Source organism: Myxine glutinosa, chromosome 9 (assembly GCF_964187855.1).
Source record: "Myxine glutinosa chromosome 9, kmMyxGlut1.1, whole genome shotgun sequence".
Taxonomy (NCBI): domain Eukaryota; kingdom Metazoa; phylum Chordata; class Myxini; order Myxiniformes; family Myxinidae; genus Myxine; species Myxine glutinosa.
In genome coordinates, this window is record NC_136269.1 from 84,322,111 (window position 1) to 84,338,830 (window position 16,720).

Here is a 16,720-nt window from a genome sequence, read left to right on the forward strand (position 1 = left end):
CGCACGTTGGGCCTCGCTCGCGTCGGAAGCCGCGCTGGGTTTTTGCCCATCTACAAGGACGCGTAAGAGTCGCACTTGGGGCCTCGCGCACGTTGGACGCCGCGCTGGGTTTGCCCCGTGGCTTGGCAAGGAGGTGCGCTGCAGCCGCGGCCCCAGTCCGAGACGGCACGTTTAGAGCACGTCCGCCCGGGGCTCGTTCAACCGCCCGTGCGCGGAGAGGAGAGACATTGACCACGGAGGGAGTCAGGAGTGGGGCTCACGTGAGGAATGTATAAGATTAAGATGGCCATCTTAGAGTTTGTGTAGATGAGTTCACATGGTGGTAATATTGATTGTGCCTGGTTGTGTATTGTTGATTGCTCGGGGAAAATCTCCGTGGTTGTGTCTTTGAAAGTGTTTGGTATCATTACCAGTGGAAATATATACTTGCACATCAGTTGTCGCCTGGGTGAAATTCCTATGGATTGCGTGGCGAATGCGCCTATATAATACTATTTGCTGGCGAAGGTCCTCTCACGGTCCGGGGGTCACCGAGACCTGGTATGCACTGAGGGGACCACGTAACAACTTACCGCACTACAAATTATAGTCCGGAAAACTGTTGGGGAAATTCCCAAAGTTCAAAGTGCCATAACTTTGTCAAAAATGATCGAAACGTCGTGAAGTTCGAACTTGATCTGTAACTTATCATGAGGAAACCATGTACCAAGTTTGAAATCATTAGCGTTAAGAGTTTAGGAAAAAAAAGTCCGGAAAGCTGTTCTTTGCGTGACGGACTGACTGACGGACCGACCGACAGACTGACAGACGGAGGGATGGAGTGCAAACCTATAGTCCCCTACGGTGTACACCGGAAGGGGACTAATAAAGAGACCCTCAAAGTAAGATATTGAGGATACGTTTTTGTTACTTTTATACAATTTCTCACATTATAAGTTCATATTACTCTCACCTCAAATTTATTGTATGTTATCACAAATAACTTTGTCACCCCAAAAAGCACAGCTATGAATGAATCTCCAGTTTGATAATAGGGGCCACATGGGAACGGAAGGGTTGGAGGGCTAATTAAGAAAAGACATTGGGAAAACGAAGAGGAGGGAAGGTCTGGGAGATGAGAGGTTGGTTGGGATGGGGTGGGAATTGGAGAAAAATACTTTTTGGACAGAAAGTGGGAATGTACATGGAAATTGCGTTGGAAGATATTCTTTCACCATGCAAATATAATATGCAGACTAATAATGTAAAATAATTGAATTCCTTCTGTCTTTATTGTTACAAAATACTGTCTTACATTGCTTTTTGCACTCTACTTTGTTTGTCACCCTATTTACTACATTTTTATGTCCCTCAGGATATAGCCAAGTGGTAAGAACACTTACCCTCTGAGGTGGGAAACTCAAGTTTAAGTCATGTGTCTTTTTATTAATATTCCATGCATGCTGTCATATCTATGTATTCCTCCATTCCCACTGTATATAATGTCATACTCCAGTTATTTATAAAATGTAGTATCTTCAGACATAGGAAGATTTCTTCATTCATCCCATGATGTTGAACACCCCCCTTCTCCACTCCCCTCTCCCCATCCACACATCACCTCAATGTTCAAAGGTACACAATGATTATAAGCGACAGTATTATAATAAGCTCTGAGATCCAGTTTGACGAAACAGGACAATTATTGTGCTTGAATTGTGGATTTACCTGGAGGGCTCAAAATGTTCTTGGAATGAGATTTTTTTTTTAATTCCAAGAAATGCCAACGCAATCTTGAAGTATTTAGTAGTTATATACATATAACGCGTATGATAAATACATTTAATTGCTATTTATTTGTACTTTTTATTTTTATTCATCTTTTTTATCTTTTTATTTACTTGTAATTTCAAAGGGGAATATTAATAAAAACACGTTGGCGTTTCTTGGATTACTGTGTCTCATACCGAGAAATTAGTGAACGCCACTCGTAGCTTGGACGGATGTTGTGTCGAGGAGGGTCGCTTTGCTGCCATTTTTGGCAACAGTACTTGTTTGCAAATTTATTATATGTCGGCGGGAACCTTAATTTCATAATCCTTTGAATTTTACACAAATAAATGTAATAATTGTAATGTGTGTCAGTGGTTGCCATATTTAAAGGGAGGGTAAGACACAATAAAGGGACAAAAAGGCTGGGTTTGAGAGAATATTGGGGTGCGGAAGGAATTTTGCTTATTATTACCCCTTCATCTGATTCATTAATAATTTAAATACAATTATATAAATGAACCTTAACTGTTAAGCCAATCCGGTACGGCACTTAAGAGCACTGGTACGGTTCACCAGAAGACCTGGGTTCGATTCCTGGTCTGGGTGTGTAATTTTTCCCACACATGTCAATTAATGGTTTAAATACAATGAGTTCATCACCTTTTAGATCACTCACTATAAAATCTAATGACACCTTGGAGCAAGTGTGTACACTTATAGGGATGGCATGTTTGCCTTCTTCTGTGCTAATCTTTAATAATGCGCATTCCCTTTAGTAATGCTGGAAAGTAACTGTCATTACGCTTACAATGCTCAATTTCACTTCACATTTTGAAAATAAACCTTTATGCGAGTATACGATATTAATTGTTTTTCTTTTCATCTGATAACTTTTATTTTGCCTCAAAAAACATACTGTGTTGTTACCTGAGTGCACTGATTGAATTGGTGACTGATGTACAATATCTCCTAAATCCCTTGATTTGCCGCACTCTGTATAACTATGTTATTCAATGCACAGCAACATTATTTTACCTGGACTCAAAGTGCACCCCTCGTATCACGCAGTTTGTATCAATTTTCCCATCCATATACATTGAAATACCATTTGTTTAGCTTTTCACAAAAACTTTTTGCTGCAATTTGCAATTTCTACTATAACAGTTCAAGTGATCTAGTCATTCTTTTCTTGCTCAGTGTGGATTGCGCTGGTATCTTGAAGCTGCGGAATGCAGACATTGAACTGCGTGCGGGAGAGACAGATATTGGCCGCAAGAACACGCGTGTGCGCCTTGTGTTTCGCGTATCCATCCCTCAAGCACGCGGTGCATCCATCACGCTGCAAGCCACCTCCATCCCAATCGAGTGCTGTATGTAGTATACCCTTTGTTTTTTTCCTTCCTTCTTTGCACTCACTACCTAAGTCATTGAAATACTTTAAAACAATCATATGCCTGTCTCTTACAATACTTGGTGGTGACTTAAAGGTTTGTACACTAGACTAACATGTAAAAACACGCATGTTCAAATCTGACTGATTTTAAGGATCGGGAGTCTAATTCGCTTTTGGAACAGACGCCGTCTTATGAGTCCAAACATAATGCTATCGGATTGTCGACACAGCTGGCTCGTTCACGACCTTCCAGAAGGAGGTAATCTGCCTATCCAGGCTGGTCTGTCTTGCTTGTGGCATCAGTCAACACTTTATGGTTGACTCTTTAAAAAAATCTATCATGGTGCTCTGTGTGCAGCCTACGGCTGCAACATTTTCTGGAGGCGTGGCAGTGCCGCTGAAGCAATGCCCCCCACTCCCTCCCCCCCCCCCCCCATTACCAGCCAGCTGGGACTCATTTTGCCCACCTCGGAAGGATGACAGGCTGAGTCACCCACTTGGTATTCATTCAGTGTAATGACAGGAGCTCAAACTCAAGACCCTAACATCTCAAGCCAGTTACCTTAACTGTTAAGCCAACACCAGGTTAAAATCCTTCATAAAAACTTGGGATGGGTCCTAAAATGTCACGTGTAAAAGATAGAGAGATAAAGACAATGTTTAGTAACCTTGGCATGCACTTGTTTATTTGTACTGCATGGGAAACTTTTAATGATGTGGTTAGATGATTGGGAAACCAAACGTTCCACTTATATGGCCTACATGATAACAATGTTAATCATCTGCACATGATATTGATTCTAACTAATATATTAATTGTTACATGCTAACATGTTAATATTCAAAGTTAATAACATATCCCTGTCTCTCTATATATATATATATATGTGGCGGGCCACGTGAAAAGGGGAAAAGGGGGCTTAAGGGTGCTCCTTGGGTAAACTGACTTTTCATCGTTTTCTGACCACCCGTAAGCCCCCTTTTTATGTGGCGCGCCATATATATATATATATATATATATCAGTCACTATGCGACCTTCATATCATCAGTGGAGAACCGCCAGCAAGGTGTCCCATACAGCTGCTGCTGCTGCACCTTGCTGGGAGCGATACGCACCGCCTGCCACTCGGTGACGTTATCTCTGGTATCCACTCATCATATGGAGTCGACCTGGTTGCGGTTGGGAGTTACTAATAATGGTATCTGTAATCTGGTTCTCCAACCTAATGAGCGGACAACATGACGTCATCGCCATGCACGTCCGCCTTGCCTGCAAAGTTCCAGAGGAACCATCTAGCAGTGCGTCATTACGGATTATAAATACAGATACTGTCACAAGTGCATGCAAAACTCACAGTTACCGACCTGGTTTCGCCCTTGTTGGGGCTTCATCAGGGCAACGCAGTGAGGCTTTCCATACACTTGTAACTCTGTGACCCTTTCGGTTTTTTTAAATATCAGTCACTATGCGACCTTCATATCATCAGTGGAGAACCGCCAGCAAGGTGTCCCATACAGCTGCTGCTGCACCTTGCTGGGAGCGATACGCACCGCCTGCCACGCGGTGACGTTATCTCTGGTATCCACTCATCATATGGAGTCGACCTGGTTGCGGTTGGGAGTTACTAATAATGGTATCTGTAATCTGGTTCTCCAACCTAATGATGGCGATGACGTCATGTTGTCCGCTCATTAGGTTGGAGAACCAGATTACAGATACCATTATATATATATATATATATATATATATATATATATATATATATATATATATATATATATATATATATATATATGTAAATGGCACTGCAATCGCTGATATTATCTTTCTTAGTATGTCGTTGTTTATCGCCAACTCTATAAAACCTGGTAAAATGCCATCTCCAAAATGATTTAACAATCTCTGCACTGTCAAAGTTTACCCAAAAAAAACCCTTTTCCTCCAGGCATGAAAGCAATGACATGGAAGCTTCTCCTTTTAAACAATCTCACTAAGTCTATTTCAAAGCACACAATCACTCTACGTCATTTATCAATCAAGTGAAATAACTCCACAATCATCATTTTCCTCTTAAAGTAGTCTCCTGCTCCTCCGGAAGCTGTGATTTTTGGTTCATGGCCCATTCTATTTCCTGCAACTTCTGTGCATCTTCCTTCCCACCTCCCATCGACCATGATGCCTTTATATCTTATAATCCAAAATCCAAGGCAGACACCTTTGCCACTAATTTTTTGCCTCCAACTCCACTCTGATCAGTCTCTATAAAGATTCCACCCAACTATCCACTGCAACATTGATCACAAATCCAGTATCCTTGCGAGAATTTACGGACTGTTGTTTGCTTGTGTATTTGTTTCTCACGGTTCTCCTCCTCTTCCTACAGTTCTGGCTCAATTTTATCCAGATTTGCTACATAGGATCAGGATGACTCAAATTAGTGTTTAATGGTTGTTATCTTTGTTGGTGTTCTTGGGGGGGAGGGGAGATGCAAATTTTTTATGTAAATGTGTATCGTGTAGCACCACCTCCAGGTGGGAGAGGGTATTACATGTCCCACTCTTGACGATACAATATTCCTGGCCCCACGTTTTCCAGTGCAGTGACGTGTTTTGAATTACAAACAGTAGGAAGGATTGTGCTTCATGCACATAACCCGGGTTATTAATCTTTTTATTTTCGGGAGTGATTGAGGCAGCTGTCAGTTGCATATACGCCGCCCAAATAAAGGTATGTGTCAGAAGAACATGTTCCATGCTTGGAAGATCGCCCGTAGAGCGGGTACTCTGCTAGTATTTTATAATGAGGAAACACCGACAAACCCTTCTTAACTTAGACTACAAGGGAAAAGAAAAGCAAATGGTCCTTTTGGCATCCCAGCCATTGTCTTGAAGAAGTACGCCCCTGAATGGACTCCTGTTCTTACTCGGCCATATAAACTTCCCTACTCCACAAAAATCTTTCCCACACCCTGGAAGCAAGTACATGCATTCTCTGTGCCTAAATAAATGTGGTAAATCTAACCCTAATCCATTGAAATACTCCCTGGTTGCCTTAATTTGCACTCTTTCTAATGCTATGGAAACAATTGTCACTAAGTAGCTCCCTGTCAGTAATCTGATCCACAATGTTTCCCCTTTTCATTAATGATCATCCGCATTCACTCCAATGGCGAAGAATGTACTCTACACAAATGTCAACTTCAAGTCTCGGTTATCTTCTTCCCAGCCATTGAATGCAAACCACACTTCAACTGCCACCTCTCTCCTTCTGGCAACTATTGCCAGAAAAGCTTCCCATAAATTGCGATTTCTTTCCGAGCCCAAGAGTACGTAATTTCTTCTCAACCGTTGACCCGATAAATCTCAAGTTTGCCATATGATGGAATAGTGCTCACACTATTGGGGTGGAGCTCTTCCATGTCTGCTGTGTATCCTTGGTCGAGTGCAGTTTAAGGCAATTTGAGTTGTGGATAAAGCTCACGTACTATCAGCCTTCAGCCCCTAGCCCGCAGTAGAGCAGTTTCCTCTATAGCCCTATTTTACTGTTACTGCCAAGGCCATTGCTCTGCGGAATTATCAGCTACAGGTTCTCCACCCATGATACGTCCTCGCTATACTCGCCTGGCTTCGGCGAGCTGTCCGTACTTTGTGTACCTGTATACATGCAGAGCCGATATACGTAGGTTTCCTCAAAATACTAAAAGATGGAACTAACTGCCTCGTTGTACTTTCCCAACTACTTACAACCTTCAGCAGTTCAAGACTTGGCTCAATAAACTTTTCATTTTTTACTTCATTTTATACAAAGTTGCGGCTCATTGAAGAGCGATCCAGCCTTTCCCCTTTCCTACAATACATTTTTTACTGGTTAACCTGAATGATTAATCGGTGTGACCCTTCTCCTGTAACTTGTGTTTAAATTTTTAAAAGCTGTTCTACCTGAATATATAGATATGACTCCTCCATTGCTTAGAAAGAAATGTGTTGGTAATAGTATATCATATAGCATATTGTCCTGCTGCTTCAAATTCACTGGGTGTAAATTTAATTTAAGAAGTAACCAAATCTGATGATAAATCAATGCAGACTTCATTCAATGATGCGTATGCAGCACCCGGCTGCTTGTTTACATCATCATTTTTGGTGTGAGCTCTGACACTGATGCAATACTCATCATCGATTCTGGCAGGAATATATAATTTGGCTAATGTGTTGGCACACAATGGCCCTCTCAATTTATAAAGTGCTATGTAAACGTTAATATCCACACATGCATGCTAGCAGATAGGAGAAGCATGGCTTGATTGCCCTCAAAAAGATGGCCTACTCATTCATGCAATTCCCTGCGGATGAAACATCAGGTGGATTATTTATAGTTGTTATATGAATGAAGATAAGACTTGACAATTCAAAGGTAAGTATGCTGCCTCTAATCTATCCTGTGTGTGCTGGTACACTTTCCAAATTCCAAATTACTATCCTAGTAAGGGACTGTCCAAATAAGGAACTGCAGACAAACAACAAGGTGGACAGAAAACTAGAAATAGACAAATGGGAAAGGTCAGTGAGTATAACAGATGAATGAATGAATGAATGAATGATCGTTTTAAGGCCATTTTTCTAGCCTTGCGGGCCCCATGACAATCATGGTTCCCTGTTTGAGGCAATGTTTTTTTATGGCCGGATGCCCTTCCTGACGCCAACCCTTGGTCACGCTCTTACGACACGCAGGGATACGGTGTACCTATTCTAAACCGGGGTACACACCGTGTATAACAAACACAAGTATAACAGATAATGGGCAAAAAAATTTGTGGGGCCAAAATATAACATGGCGGTGTGCCACCATCTTGAATAATTAAACAGAGCAAAATGTGCGATGATTCCACAGATGATCAAAGAGTGGGTAAAAGAGGGTGAATAGAAGAAATATATTGCAACAAAGTTTAACGAAGACATTGAATGCAGAAGCTGGCTGCTGAAAGAGCGCCACACAGCCGGATGGCAAAAGGTTTCGTATAAAAGCAAGATGGTTGTACGGTTCCTTGTGCTGAAACAGGAACCGGCGAAGGAGTGCTACACTTGGGTGTGCAAAGATAAAGAAAGCAGTGACTCGTATCTTAAATGTATGCCTGATTAACCATACGGATTATTTTATTAAGACCAAATTTGGTCAGCGCTTGTGGGAAATGTAAGGTTTTGCAAAACCTCATGTGGTTTTGACAGGTTTCTTGTGAACACTTTTCTCATACCAAGCAACATATATACTTCTGTTTTGTTTTTATATTATTAAAACTCGTTTTTGATACAACAGGCATCAAATGCTAATTCATGTGAAGATAAAAACACAAGTTTGTTTGTATGCATTGTGTTGAGTTGCTCTGTTCATTGTCTAGGATGTGGTGTTTTGATCAGACCTTTACTATCCATAAGCAGGATGGGTTTCCAACTTGAAAGATATCGTGGGATTGAGCATACTCTGGGCTAGGTATGGTACAGTGCCACATGATAGCATTGCATTTGCAACAGCTTCAACTAACCCTCCTTTTGTGCGTAATAGTAAGTACCAAATAACTCCAAAGTGAGCAAGCTATTATGTGTGTGTGTGTGTGTGTGTGTGTGTGTGTGTGTGTGTGTGTGTGTGTGTGTGTGTGTGTGTGTGTGTATACAGTGCATACATTGCATTCAGAAAGTATTCAGACCCCTTCACTTTTTCCCCATTTTGTTATGTTGCAGCCTTATGCTGAAATCGTTTAAATTCATTTTTTCCCTCATCAATCTGCACTCAATACCCCATAATGACAAAGAGAAAACAGGATTTTAGAAAGTTTTGCAAATTTATGAAAAAGAAAAAACTGAAATATCACATTGACATAAGTATTCAGACCCTTTGCTATGACACTTGAAATTTAGCTCAGGTGCCTCCCATTTCTCTTGATCTTTGAGATGTTTCTACACCTTGATTGGAGTCCACCTGTGGTAAATTCAATTGTTTGGACATGATTTGGAAAGGCACACACCTGTCTATATAAGGTCTCACAGCTGACAATGCATATCAGAGCAAAAACCAAGCCATGAGGTCGAAGGAACTGCCTGCAGAGCTCAGAGACAGGATTGTGTCGAGGCACACATCTGGGGAAGCCTACAAAAAATCTCTGCTGCATTGAAGGTTCCCAAGAGCACAGTGGCCTCCATAATTCTTAAATGGAAGAAGTTTGGAACAACCAGGACTCTTCCTAGAGCTGGCCGCCCAGCCAAACTGAGCAATCGGGGGAGAAGGGCCTTGGTAAGAGAGGTGACCAAGAACCTGATTGTCACTCTGGCTGAGCTCGAGAGATTCTGTGTGGAGATGGGAGAAACTTCTAGAAGGACAACCATCACTGCAACACTCCACCGATCTGGGCTTTATGGCAGGGTGGCCAGACAGAAGCCTCTCCTCAGTGAAAGACACATGAGTGAGAGGCAAAGACACAACACTATTACCAAGGCCCTTCTCCCCCGATTGCTCAGTTTGGCCGGGCGGCCAGCTCTAGGAAGGGTCCTGGTTGTTCCAAACTTCTTCCATTTAAGAATTATGGAGGCCACTGTGCTCTTGGGAACCTTCAATGCAGCAGAAATTTTTTTGTAGGCTTCCCCAGATGTGTGCCTCGACACAATCCTGTCTCTGAGCTCTGCAGGCAGTTCCTTGGACCTCCTGGCTTGGTTTTTGCTCTGATATGCATTGTCAGCTGTGAGACCTTATATAGACAGGTGTGAGCCTTTCCAAATCATGTCCAATCAATTGAATTTACCACAGGTGGACTCCAATCAAGGTGTAGAAACATCTCAAAGATGATCAAGAGAAATGGGAGGCACCTGAGCTAAATTTCAAGTGTCACAGCAAAGGGTATGAATACTTATGTAAATGTGATGTTTCCGTTCTTTCTTTTTAATAAATTTGCAAAACTTTCTAAAATCCTGTTTTCTCTTTGTCATTATGTGGTATTGAGTGTAGATTGATGAGGGGGAAAAAATAATTAAAAACGATTTCAGCAAAAGGCTGCAACATAACAAAATGTGAAAAACGTGATGGGGTCTGAATACTTTCTGAATGCACTGTATATACCTGCCAGCAATGGGTGTGGCTGAAACAGCCAAGTCCACTAATTAGAAGGGATGTGCGCATACTTTTGGTCATGTAGTGTACGTGGACAGGTTGGGTGTGTGACAAGGACGACTTTATTCAATTTTGGTGAAGATCCATTAGAAATTATGGTGTGCGTGAATTTATACTCACGTATGGTCATTTTATTTGGTATACTTGGTCAGGGCTCGTATGAAATTAACACAGAACATACAATGAAGGGAGCGGGAGACAAGAGGGGGAGAGAGAGAGGGAAGTACAACAACAGTTGGGAACAGGGACATCTGTGGAAGAGATAATAAACAAGATGGATACAACAAGGACTTTTAAGAAAGAACACATGGAATTTGAAGGAAGTGGGTTTAGGATGGATTAACGGGGGTAGAAAAGATCAAGGTTTTGGATGGGGGAAGATAAGAGATGGTGGTGAACAGCTGTTTTAAAGACCTGGGGGGAGGAGTGGGATTGAAGAGAGTGAGGGAGTTTGTTCCAGAGGCGGGAGAAAAGAGGAATGAAGGAGTGAAGGTGAGCAGAGAGTCTTGATTTTGGCAGTTTAACCATAAGGGGGTTGCAGGCAGATCTTGTGCGACGTGTAGGAATATTTGGGGGACAGAGCATAGAGAGAGCTGGGGGGGCAAGGCCGGAGAGGAGTCTGTAGAAGACAGAAAGACCACCAACCTGCCTACTGTGAGTGAGTGAAAGGTCCTCGGAGTTAGCTTCATCGCGGGAGATTCCAATGATTCTGAAAGCTTTGGTTTTTTGGAAACACATATTCATGGGTTTGGCAGAAACATTCACTGGTTTGATAATATCTCAATACAAATGTGATTTTGAGTTTCCACCAGAATGACGCCACTTTTATCCATTCTAAGGTGGGTGGGAGGTTTCATAGATTTCTCAATACAATTATCATTTTGATTTTTCGATTTGTACGAAGTGTTTCATATCCGACCTTTCTCATTGGCAGCTTCGTCTGTATTGGTTATCATGTCAGAATGGCATCTGTATTTGTTTACCTCACAAGTGTTTGTAACATTGTATTTTGTTATATTAATGCTACAGTATTAATTTGTGATCATAATGTTGCTGTTTGGAATGAAAATATAGAGAGATTGAGCTTAAAGGAGAATGATGTGAGGGTTTCCATCCGTGACATTCGCAGATTGGCCATTTGTAGTTTCACCATTGACTGCGTGTGGAAACATTTAGCTGCAGTAAGTTTTTTGCCCAAGTCCTTCACGAACCACTTTCAATGCCTGAAGGTCAACTGAAGATGACACAGGGTAGTGGAATTTATTTTTTGTTCAAGGGAAAGCATTGGCATCTGCTGTCTCCAACACATCCTGGTGTTGTTGCCTGATGTGTTTGCATAGTCACGTGTTACTCCAGCAGATCACAGGTCATGTGACTTGTCTTATCGGTATAGAGAATCCGCCATGTTGGCTGCAATACATAAGTCGTGTTATCTCTGGTCCCGTGTGGTTGTGTGAGTTACCCATTCCACAATCCGCCATTTGTGGACACGCTGGTTAGCAGGAAATCTCCACATCGAATATTCATGTTCAATACATGCTCCTTCAAAACATCATACAGATTGGCAGGTTGGACATAGGGAGAAGATAGCTTGTCTTATTTACAAACCACAACTTTTTAACGAGTGCAGCTACAGGCAGACCACTTTGGAGAAAAGGTGCGAGACAAAAACGAATGGCGTCAGTTCTGCTCCACCTTATGCATCTGATATGGGAAGGAAGGACAGGTCAAGGACTGAGAATTTAAAAAGTGATTCTTCACCATTGAGCGATCGGGCCAAAAAGGATATATAGCACAATATCTCAAAAAGTTGTGGACAGATTATGACAAAACGTTCTGGATGAGTTGGTTTGGTGACAAGAACAAGCCGATTCGATTTTGGTTCAGGTGCAGATTCAGATCTGGCCTCTGTGGGTACCATAATGTAAATTGTTCAGCCTTGTGGATGTATGCTCTCAACCAAGTGCCATTCTAGTTCTGGATGTCTTCCGACCTGTAACATGTCCCAGCCCATTCATATACAGTCGGACCCCGCTATTCACGGTTCCGCTATTTGCGGTTGATAAAATGCGACATGTCTCTCTATTCGCTGCAAAAATGTCCTGCAAATTCGCGGGTTTTTTTCTATTCGCGGCTGTGTTCTGAGAAATCGCGGTTTTTGTTTTCCCTATTCGCGGCCATGTTCCGCAAAATTGCGGTTTCCCCACCCCCCCCCCCCCCTATTCGTGGCCTTGTTCCGGGAAATTGCGGTTTTTCCCCCCTATTCGTGGCCGTGTTCTGTGAAATTGCGGTTTTTCCCCCCTATTCGTGGCCGTGTTCCGTGAAATTGCGGTTTCCCCCCCCCCCCCTATTCGTGGCCGTGTTCCGCGAAATTGCGGTTTCCCACCCCCCCCCCCCCCCCTATTCGTGGCCGTGTTCCGCGAAATTGCAGTTTTTCCCCCCTATTCGTGGCCGTGTTCCGTGAAATTGCGGTTTTTCCCCCATATTCGTGGCCGTGTTCCGTGAAATTGCGGTTTTTCCCCCCTATTCGTGGCCGTGTTCCGTGAAATTGTGGTTTTTCCCCCCCTATTCGTGGCCGTGTTCCGCGAAATCGCGGTTTTTGTTTTCCCTATTCACGGCCATGTTCCGCGAAATTGCGGTTTTTTCCCCCCTATTCGTGGCCGTGCTCCGTGAAATTGCGGTTCCCCCCCCCCCTATTCGTGGCCGTGTTCCGTGAAATCGCGGTTTTTGTTTTCCCTATTCACGGCCATGTTCCGCGAAATTGCGGTTTTTTCCCCCCTATTCGTGGCCGTGTTCCGTGAAATTGCGGTTTTTCCCCCCTATTCGTGGCCGTGTTCCGTGAAATCGCGGTTTTTGTTTTCCCTATTCACGGCCATGTTCCGCGAAATTGCGGTTTTTTCCCCCCTATTCGTGGCCGTGTTCCGTGAAATTGCGGTTTTTCCCCCCTATTCGTGGCCGTGTTCCGTGAAATTGCGGTTTTTCCCCCCCTATTCGTGGCCGTGTTCCGCGAAATCACGGTTTTTGTTTTCCCTATTCGTGGCCGTGTTCCGTGAAATCGCGGTTTTTTCCCCCTATTCGTGGCCGTGTTCCGTGAAATTGCGGTTTTTTCCCCCCTATTCGTGGCCGTGCTCCGTGAAATTGCGGTTTTTCCCCCCCCTATTCGTGGCCGTGTTCCGCGAAATCGCGGTTTTTGTTTTCCCTATTCACGGCCATGTTCCGCGAAATTGCGGTTTTTTCCCCCTATTCGTGGCCGTGTTCCGTGAAATTGCGGTTTTTCCCCCCTATTCGTGGCCGTGTTCCGTGAAATTGCGGTTTTTTCCCCCCTATTCGTGGCCGTGCTCCGTGAAATTGCGGTTTTTCCCCCCCCTATTCGTGGCCGTGTTCCGCGAAATCGCGGTTTTTGTTTTCCCTATTCACGGCCATGTTCCGCGAAATTGCGGTTTTTTCCCCCCTATTCGTGGCCGTGTTCCGTGAAATTGCGGTTTTTTCCCCCCTATTCGTGGCCGTGCTCCGTGAAATTGCGGTTTCCCCCCCCCCTATTCGTGGCCGTGTTCCGTGAAATCGCGGTTTTTGTTTTCCCTATTCACGGCCATGTTCCGCGAAATTGCGGTTTTTTCCCCCCTATTCGTGGCCGTGTTCCGTGAAATTGCGGTTTTTCCCCCCTATTCGTGGCCGTGTTCCGTGAAATCGCGGTTTTTGTTTTCCCTATTCACGGCCATGTTCCGCGAAATTGCGGTTTCCCCCCTATTCGTGGCCGTGTTCCGTGAAATTGCGGTTTTTCCCCCCTATTCGTGGCCGTGTTCCGTGAAATTGCGGTTTCCCCCCCCCTATTCGTGGCCGTGTTCCGCGAAATCACGGTTTTTGTTTTCCCTATTCACGGCCATGTTCGGCGAAATTGCGGTTTCCCCCCACCCCCTATTCGTGGCCGTGTTCCGTGAAATCGCGGTTTTTTTCCCCCCTTATCACAGCCGTGTTCTGCGGTTTAGTGTCTTTTCAGGAGCGAAAAAAAAAAATTCACGAGCCACTAGCCTGACACATTTATAAAACCCGTCCTTCACCAGCCATGCATAAAGCCACTGGATGTACGTAAGCAAAAAATATACAAGTCGTGAGCATGACCTGCTTGTACAGTACAGTACCGTACATTCACTGCTGTGTGCTTTGCGTTTTCATGGCTTTCGTGGCCGTGAATTTTAGCCGCACTATAAGCGAGCTTCACTGGATAACCCCCCCCCGATGTGTAAACAAGTCAACTCCGCAAATTATAGAATGCAAACGCCTCATTAAATCGATTACAGTTTGCAATTTCCGGTATTGGCAGTGTACCTGCACGACCCACACATGACCCACAAACAATGGGCAGAGTACCTCCCGCAGATACCGACAATGCTCGCAATCCTACATATACAGACGGTGTCCTCGATCTCAAACATTGTTCTCGTCCCGTTGCTTCGAACTGTGTTTTTGTTCTATCGTGGCTCCCAAGCGCAAGATCAGTGCCGGCGATGCGTCGACTACCAAGATGCTGAAGAAAGTGATGATCCCGAGCCAGAAAATGGAGCTTGTCGACCGGCTTTCAAGAGGAGAGAGTGAGGCCTCTGTTGGCAGGCATTATGGCGTCAACAAATCCACCATTCGCTACATATGGAAGAAGGAGAAGGCGATTCGTGAGAAAGTTTCAGTGAACGCTGTATCGAGTACGAAGGTAGACACCCATGTCCGGAATGTCCACATTGAAAGAATGGAGAAGACTCTCAGAATATGGATTGAGGACAACACACAGACGAGGGACCTCATGCTGAAAACCATGATGCTGAACCATTCCCTAAACCTGCTCATCGAGGATCGGTTGGACACCATTCCAAAGGTTTCTGAGGAGGAGGCGGAGGCGGGCAGTAATGAGAAAGAGGTGCCGAGGTCCACCCTAACAGACCAGTACCTGGGCGTGTTGCTGCAGGACATGCGGGCACTTGTCAACAGGGTGCAAGACGCTGACCCAGTCGTGGCGAGGTACCTCAAGTTCAAGAGGGGCTTTGATGATGTGCTGCTCCCGTACAAAGAGCTGCATCAAAATGTTGGGCAATGTGTCAGGCAGCTCCCCATTACCCATTTCTTCAGCCCTGCTCCCTCCACCTCAAGACCACCAGCACCCTCTCCTGCCTTCCTCTCAGCATCCTCACCACCATCCTCACCTTCGCCTACCTCTCCTGGCTCTCCCTTAGTGCACGATTTTGCTACACCATCATTTGGGTTGCCATCAAAGTTCGAGGAATTCATGGGATTTTAATTCACCATCATCATCATCACCATCATCATCATCATCATTTGAAAGTTGTGTGTTTGTAAAATAAATTTTTTTAACTGTACACGATGGTGTTGTGTTTTTTACGGCGTTAGCCCATCGGGCAGAGCCGTCTATAACAGTGTTTGTATGTACAGTATGTATGTATGTCCCCTCAAACGTATACCAATCAGAGCTGAGAATCTGGTCACATGACGGTGATGTGATTACGTCTGATGTCATTAAGGCGTACGCGGCTGCAAAATGCTGTGGTAGCCCTTTTGATTTATATGCCATTCATGCCGAAAATATCGTCGAACCTGTCATATATCACAATCGCCATGCTCTACCTTTACGTTTTCATTCATTGTGAAACACAAACAAACTGATTGTTAAAATGACCATCAAATATCGAAAGCATCGGCGATACATCTCTTCCAACAATACGGGACGTAGTCGTATAGGCCTTAGGCGTGATGACTCATCTTCGGACCACTTCGGACAAATTAAGCCCAGGTTTCTTAATACAGTAGTGTATCGTTTCAGTTGTATCGTTTTCGTAATAATAATAATAGTAAATATAACCATAATACTGTAATCCCAATGTCGTGAATGTAAGGTTAATGGATTGAAGCGGTGTATGGTTAATGATCAGTGATGAGCGGTGTTCGGCACTAATGTTAATAATGGAGGAAGTAAGGAATTCGCCTCGGTTTTTTTTATAGTAATATCCTTTTCGAAATAATGATAACGTAACGTTAATATTATAGTAAATTTAACCATAACACTTTAATCCCAATGTCGTGAATGGAAGGTTAATGGATTGAAGTGGTGTATGGTTCATGATCAATGATGAGCGGTGTTCGTCACTAATATTAATAACTGAGGAAGTAAGGAATTCGCCTCGGTTTTTTGATAGTAATATCATTTTCGAAATAATGATAACGTAATGTTAATATTATAGTAAACATAACCATAACACTTTAATCCCTTTGTAGTGACTGCAAACGCACTGGAAGTTAAAATATATCATGTTCTACATATTAAAGTAGCGGCAGTTTTGTCTCCGTTACATCATTACGTCTATGATGTCATTATGACGGCTGACTGCACCGACCGACATTTTAATTTACAAGT

At 43.6% G+C, this 16,720-nt stretch overlaps 1 protein-coding gene across 3 annotated transcripts in view; it reads left to right on the top strand.

Annotated features, from left to right (window-relative positions):
• LOC137435288 (nuclear factor of activated T-cells, cytoplasmic 1) overlaps nt 1–16,720 on the top strand; it is a 96,592-nt gene that overhangs the window by 31,818 nt on the left and 48,054 nt on the right. For all 3 annotated transcript variants that reach the window (XM_068128931.2, XM_068128933.2, XM_068128932.2), the window contains exon 5: nt 2,950–3,122. In XM_068128931.2, the coding sequence (XP_067985032.1) occupies nt 2,950–3,122 (173 nt within the window). The remainder of the gene's footprint in view (nt 1–2,949; nt 3,123–16,720) is intronic.